The sequence below is a fragment of the Myotis brandtii genome, unplaced genomic scaffold (assembly GCF_000412655.1).
Source record: "Myotis brandtii unplaced genomic scaffold, ASM41265v1 scaffold456, whole genome shotgun sequence".
NCBI classification, from domain to species: Eukaryota; Metazoa; Chordata; class Mammalia; order Chiroptera; family Vespertilionidae; genus Myotis; species Myotis brandtii.
Window position 1 is genome coordinate 2,358,382 of NW_005367431.1, and position 7,145 is coordinate 2,365,526.

Below are 7,145 nucleotides of genomic sequence, written 5' to 3' on the forward strand. Positions count from 1 at the left end.
GGGTGGCAGGTTTGATCACCAGTAGGGGGCGTGCAGGAGGCAGCCGATCAATGATTTTCTCTCCCTGATGTTTCTATCTCTCTATCCCTCTTCCTTCCTCTCTGAAATCAATAAAAAAATATATATATTTTTTAAAAATATATTTTGATTTCTTACAGCATGCTTACAGCATGAGCTTTCTTATACATCTCCTCCATCATGTCTAGAATTACATTGTTCTTTATGTATTGAGAGAACTGTTTCTTCATCTTTTTCCATTAGATCACTCATACTCTGCAACGTTCTGACCCATGATATGTTTCCAATGTAGTTCTGCATTGAATTCCTTCCTTTTTTTTTTTTTTTTAATGTATCTTTATTGATTTCAGAGAGGAAGGTAGAGGGAGAGAGAGCTAGAAACCTCAAAGATGAAAGAGAATCATTGATCGGCTGCCTCTTGCACACCCCACAATGGGAATGGATCCGCAACCTGAGCATGTGCCCTGACTGGGAACCTTGACCTCCTGGTTCATAGGTCAACACTCAACCACTGAACAACACCAGCCAGGCAATTTCTTCCTTTCTGAATCATAACCAGGGAATTGTTTGGAACTGTGAGAGATAGATAAGCCTCCATCCACAGCTCTCTTCAGGGCCCCAAAAACTTTCTTTCCAGTAGTAGTTCTGGCAAGCCCTGCATCCAGGTAAAGGCACCAGGTTGACCATCAATGCTTTTCACATTGTGTTCATCTCCAGTCACCTCCACCTGCTTGTCCATGCCAAACCTATTGAGAAGCCTGTGGGCCAGCAGCAGGCCAGTGCAATATGCTGCAGCATAATTTGTGAGGCCAACCTTCACACCATACTTTGGGAGTTCTTGAGTATAAACTGCACAGATTATCATACCTCCTTCTATAAGGGAATAAACAGTCTGACAAATGATCTCTCTGTTAGTTACAGAAACTATCATCCTGTATTTAGGTGTGTTGTACTTATTTTTATCCTGGATCACCAAGCGTTTTGGGGAATAGTAATCAGTTTTACCCTCTCATTGTTTTCTGAATTTCACTTGGTATCTCTTGAAGTGGGCCTTATTTTTGACAAACCCTGTCCTGCAGAAGAGAGACCCATGTCCGCGGCTCGCCAAAGACCTGCAGGACTAGCACAGCTCCGGGGATGGAGGGGAGCTGGAGTTTTGATTCTAAAGTGCATGTTGCCTCTGAGAAAGATACTAGTGGATGTAGGTATCAGTACTTCTTGGTCTGAAGAACGGAGAGGGAGATAAAGAACAACTCAAGTCATTAGCAGAGTCAGTGTCTCTAAGCTGATGCCTGTTATCATCTACCATAGAATATACCTGCTGGAAAATGCCTTAAAACCTCTGTGCAATTCAGCCCCCACCCTGTGAGGGATCTTTCCTGCAGCCTTTTTGACAGAAGACTTTCTAGTCCTTGTTTGAACATACCCCAGGATAAGGAGGCTGCTTCCCACGTATCCTGTTCTATTGTGGGGTTGTCCAAACTGTTAGGATGTTCCACCTTCCACCGAACTTAAATTTATCTCTCTGACTTTCACATCTTGGTCCTAGTGGCATTCCTGAGTACAACCTAACAAGTCTGCTTCCTCTTCTCTATATTAAAAGCCTTTTAAATAGTATGTGCACTGAGTTACATGTCAAAAGAACTATTCTAGGACTTCAAGATTCTGGGTAATTTGTAACCAGTTTGAACAAGACAATCAGTAACGCTAGTCTCCTGCAGCTTCATAGAACATAGATTCTAACACTTGGATTTGTCAAAGCCCTTCATAAGACTTTCAGAACAGCACACAGTATACTGGACATAATTCTGACCACATTATATAATGGGATTATTTCCAAGATCTGTATGTTCTGCATCTTAGTGATGAACAAGATTTGGGCCTTGTAGCTCTGTAACTTATAGGAAATTGCCTATCTACAAGAAAATGTAATATTGATACTAATTTCTTGTGTGGCTATTTTATTTGATCCTGAAGACCCTATATAGCAGCTAGAATAAGTAGATATAAAGCATAGAGTTACCACTGAAACCTAATAAAAATCTCTCACATTTGTAGAGTGTCCTATAGTGTACAGTCCTTACACATATGACTTATTTGATCCTTATGGCAGCCCCATGAGGTGGGCAGGAGAAGAGAGATTACAAGTACCTGGGGAGAGGTCTGGATAAAAGGGTTTGGGTAAATATGGCCTCCCAAAAGAAGTTGGGTTAACCAGCTGTCCCTGCTCTCTTCTAGCACAACATGCCTTTCTGGAGGATCACAAACCATGGAGACCTAGTGTCCCTCCACCAGGCTTTGGAGCTTGATTTTCTCTAAGAACTGGAATGAAGAGCCTTCCCCATGAGCTGCTTTTCACTCCTGAAAGGAGCCGGAGACTGGAACCAACTGAGAACTCTCTCTCTTTCTCCATGGAATGCTGGCGAGAACACAATCAGAACCAACAGCTGCAAGGGATGAAGCTTATTTTTGCTAAGAGTGAGCTGCAGCCCCGTGTTCATTCTCATACAGAAGCAGGACAGTTGGATTGAGAGAACAATAGACTCACTGCAGCTACAGTGCTTTTAATTCTGTGTTTTTTGTTTTGTTTATTTTGTTTCAAAAAATGAAGAAGAAAAAACAAAAGGAAATTTTGGGGGCAGAGTTGCACTCTTTGTCCATGACCTGGTTGAGAACTGCTGTTAACTTGTGGTGATAGGATAAATGTGGCAGACTTTTGTAATAACATCTCTTGCAGTCTTTATAAACTCCTTAGCTGTAGAACATATTCCCAGTGAATGTATATGTAATTTTTATAGGTAAGGGTCTGGTCTCGGAAGCAGGTTTTCCCTCCTTTCTTTCCTAGCAAGAAAGGGATGTGTAAAGTTTCCTTGGAAAATAGTAATTGAAATATCTGAAATACCTCTCTGTGTGACAGTAGCACCTCTTTAGTTGCTCCAGTGGTCTGCTTTCTAGGATGGTTTCTCTCCTGTTCTTCCATCTCCTGGTTTGCTGAACTGTGGGGCAGTGGACACTGATTAACTTTAGACTCTGGTATTTCCCATCCTAGAAGCCTCAGTCCCCTTTCCAATCCCTCCTCCCCTTTAACCAAATGGCACAATCCTGGGAACTTCTTCTCTTAGACAGTAAATGCTAAGCCTCCAGCTTGACTCTGATTCAAAGACTTTGTCCAGGGGGCTTACCTCTAAACCGGAGAGAAGGAACAAGGCTTCTTGTGAATTTTCACTTCTTTGGTTCTTGAACCAGGACTGTTCCACCTTTTCCTCCTGCAGAGAGGCACTCCTCCCCCAACAGATGCTCACCCTACAGCCTTCCTTCCTTCCTAGTCCCCAGTGTAGGCTCCTGTCCCTTTCCTGCCCTGCATTCCTCACAGCCACCTCCGTGCAGCTCTGGCCAATCCCTGGGCTTTGGACCCAAGAAGTCAAATTAAGTCTAAGAACAGGCTCATAACTACATTTGGCCAAAACTACCAATGTAGTTGACTTTCTTTGAAGCCCTTAAGCCTAGGAAGGGTATTCTGGGTATATTTACCCAGATCTCTGTCTAGAACTGAAGAGATTGCTGTGATCAAAACCCCATTTTCCCATGGTACACCCTTCCCACTTCTCAAATCTCATTCTAAAGTGGAAAACCAGAAGCCAGAAATACTCCTGTTTTAGTTGTTGGGTCCCTACTCCATGCCTGGAAACTTAATCCTGGGCCAAATGCAGGGACATCTCCCAGCCTGGCCTCTGGGGAGATTGATGGGTGCCAGGCACTAGTCCCAGCCTTCTAGCCCAACTGTGCTTGTGGATGCTCCATCCCTCCAAGACCCACCTGGGCATCTGCTCAGGCAGGATAAACTTCCCTCGAGCTGAGGACCTTCAGCCTCTCCCAGGCTGCAGAGAGGTGTAGTCTGGAACTCAGTAGGACCAACCCCAGCTATACCTGCTTGACCCCAGAGAATCTGCATATTCGTTTCTAGAGATGTTGCAGCACAAAGAGGCCAGACTCCTCCCGAGTCCAGGTCGTTCATGTAGCAGAGAAAGGCCGTTCATACACATTCCTTCAGAACTGAATGAGAAACAACTCATGGCTCACAATTTTAGGGAACAGGTCTTTGGAGAGGAGCTGAAGTCAGTGCTCATTACTCAGCTGCTGCTTTGGCCTTGCTCTCATCGGTGGGGTGGAAGTAGGGGTTATGTAGTCTAAGGCAGACTTTCCCTTGGTCTGAGTTCAGCACAGTTGCCCAGATGCTGCTCTGCCTTGCTTGATAATTGATCTTAGAAAGCTCTAGGGTGGATCTTTTCTTCCAGGCCCCAAGCCCTCCACCTACCGGCCGTGTAACTTGGTTTCCTACCCTGGACATAGGCCACCTGGTTGGTGCTGTGTTTCAGGCTTGTGAGGCTGTGGAGTGGTACCCCCATCATAGACCCAGGTCCACACACAAACCCCTCCCTCTCCCTGCCCTTCGGGAGAAGCTCTTTATTCCTAGAATATGACGTGGACCCCTTTTCATTGGTCTTTTCCTGACTGCCCAGCTGAGGTCTTTGCAAAGGACCTTGAAATTGACCAAGAGAGGTGAGGAAGCTCAGCAGAGCAGTCTTTGCTCTTTTCTGGTTGTTGCCACTCATTTAGGGGGCAGGCAGGAAATGGGACCTGGCTTCCTCTTTGCCAAAATGAATTGTCCAGGGAACACAGTGCTCTTTTACCGTGTTTTTCTCCTCCCAGTACAAAGACCTGGAAAGGAAAGTAAGTGGGAGCACCAAGAGCTCTTAGAAGCTGAGGGCCCCAGGACACTAGGGGTCCTTTCGACGAGGGGGAAGCCCTCTTTACTAGAAAGAATCCCCGTGAGATTAGCCACATGATGAATCCTTTCCCCAGCTGGGGACTGGGTTCTATAAGATGGGTCTGCACATTTCGTGGTGAGGACTTTTCTAGTAAGGGATCCGGAGTTGTCAAGTGTGTCCTGGGTTTAAGAGGTGGCTTGACTCTCGAATGTAAAACTGACTGTGCCTTAGCATCACCCTGTCCAGTGCCCCTGGGGCAGCTGGTGGTGTCCAGGAGAATGGATTCCTGCTCCAGATTTAGATGCTTTTATTTGGTTTGGGGTGTTCCTATCTTCTGCTCTGCAAGTTGGGAGGGGCCAAAACTAGTGTCCCAGGAGACTTGTGCCACAGTTTGTTCGCAGTTTACACAAACTCAGCGCTAAAGCTCCCAAGTAGAATCTGACTGGCAAACCAGCTGCAGCATGTGGAGCTTTTAGATTTCCACTCCCTTGAATGGGTGTCAGTGCTGCTGAAGCGTAGGGAAGAGGAGGAGGGACAGAGCTGTTCTCCCACTTCCTGGGAGAGTGATGGTCTGAGCCAAGGGGTCATGAGCTTGGGGTGTTCCTCTCCTGCAGGAAGGGGCAAGCAGGGCCCCTGTAAGCAGCTTCTGTTTCTTACCACTAATTTGGTTTCCTTTTCATCCAAAAGTTGGAACTCCCCAGATCTACACCATAACAAGCCAAATCTGAATTCTGAGATTCTAAAATATCTTATATATATTATGTTCTTATTGATTTTTAGAGAGAGAAGGAGAGAGAAACATTGATCAATCAGCTGCCATCTGCACACCCCCTACTGGGGATCAAGCCCACAACCCAGGCCTGTGCCCTGACCAGGACCTCTTGGTGTACGAGAGGATGCTCAACCAACTGAGCCACACTGGCCAGGGCAAATTCTAAAATATCTTAAACCACAAGAGAGAAAATCTAGTTCAGCAGGCCTTCTGTTTCTCTCCTCTGAGTCAGACAGCTCTAGCAAGCAAGACTCATTGGCTAGTTCCTAATGCACTGACAGGAGCCATCCCATTAAGGGCGACTTCTCAAAGCCTGACCCTCTGGATTACAGATGCCTCATTTAGCAGTAAAAGGCATTGATTGAATTGGATATATTTATGTGACTGCGGGCATTCATGGCTGTAGAGTCTTTGACCATAATGTTATATGTAATGGGAACTATCTTGTAAACTTGAAAAAAAATAAAGTTTTTATTTTCTATACAGTTTGCTCCTATGTCTTTTCTGAATAGGATCAACACAGTTGCCCAGCTAGTTGGCACCTAAGTAAGGTTTTATAAAAATCTGAAGAGCTCATTATAAAAATCGAGTTCATTAAAAGATACCACCCTTTTAATAACTAATTAATTTCACCAAAAAGGTAGAAAAAAAATAACCAACCTTTTGGTATAAATAAATGAACATGGAGGAAAAATAATTTGCAAGGAAAAGTTTGTTTTAGCTGATCCTCACCCGAGGATATTTTTCCATTTATTTTTAGAGAGGGGGGCGGGGAGAGAGAGAGAGAGAAACATCCAGGTGAGAGAGACACCAACCAGGGCCAGGGATTGAACTTTAAACCCAGGCATATGCCCTTGACCAGAATCAAACCTGTAACCCTTTGGGGCGTGGGTCGGAGCTCTAATCACTAAACCAGGACAAATTAATTGTCTATAAAATATATTGAGCCCGGCTGGCGTGGCTCAGTTGTTGAGCATCAACCTGTGAACCAGGTGGTCAGGGTTTGATTCCCAGTCAGGGCACATGCCCGGGTTGCGGGCTCGATCCCCAGTAGGGGCATGCAGGAGGCGGCCAATCAATGATTCTCTCTCATCATTGACGTTTCTCTCTCCCTCTCCTTTCCTCTCTGAAATCAAATTTTATACACACACACACACACACACACACACACACACACACACACACTGAGTGGCCAGATTATTATGACCACCCCATCAGTATTTCGTTGGGCCATCTTTTGCCTTCAATACTGCGGCGATTCTTCTTGGCATTGACTCCACAAGATGTTGAAAGGTGATGCGAGGAATCTGACACCATGCCTGATGAATAGCACTGTCCCGTTCTGTGAGATTTGATGGTTGTGGAACCAGCTGCCTGATGGCTCTTTTAACTTCGTCCCACAAATGCTCAATTGGATTGAGATCTGGTGATTGTGGGGGCCACCTAAGCAAGGTAAAATCTCCCTCATGTTCTTGAAACCACTCCTGCACAATACGAGCACCGTGGCATGGCGCATTGTCTTGTTGGAAGAAGCCATCTCCATTGGGATACGCCATCAACATGATAGGATGAACTTGATCAGCAAC

At 45.3% G+C, this 7,145-nt stretch overlaps 1 protein-coding gene and 1 pseudogene across 1 annotated transcript in view; one reads left to right on the plus strand and one right to left on the minus strand.

Annotated features, from left to right (window-relative positions):
* EYA3 (EYA transcriptional coactivator and phosphatase 3) overlaps positions 1-4,440 on the plus strand; it is a 100,638-nt gene extending 96,198 nt beyond the window's left edge. Inside the window, exon 19 of the mRNA XM_014546752.1 lies at positions 2,257-4,440. Within this exon, the coding sequence (XP_014402238.1) occupies positions 2,257-2,337 (81 nt within the window). The 3' untranslated portion in view covers positions 2,338-4,440. The remainder of the gene's footprint in view (positions 1-2,256) is intronic.
* Positions 495-1,876, minus strand: LOC106727619 (annotated as a pseudogene).
* Positions 4,441-7,145: the final 2,705 nt, after the last annotated feature.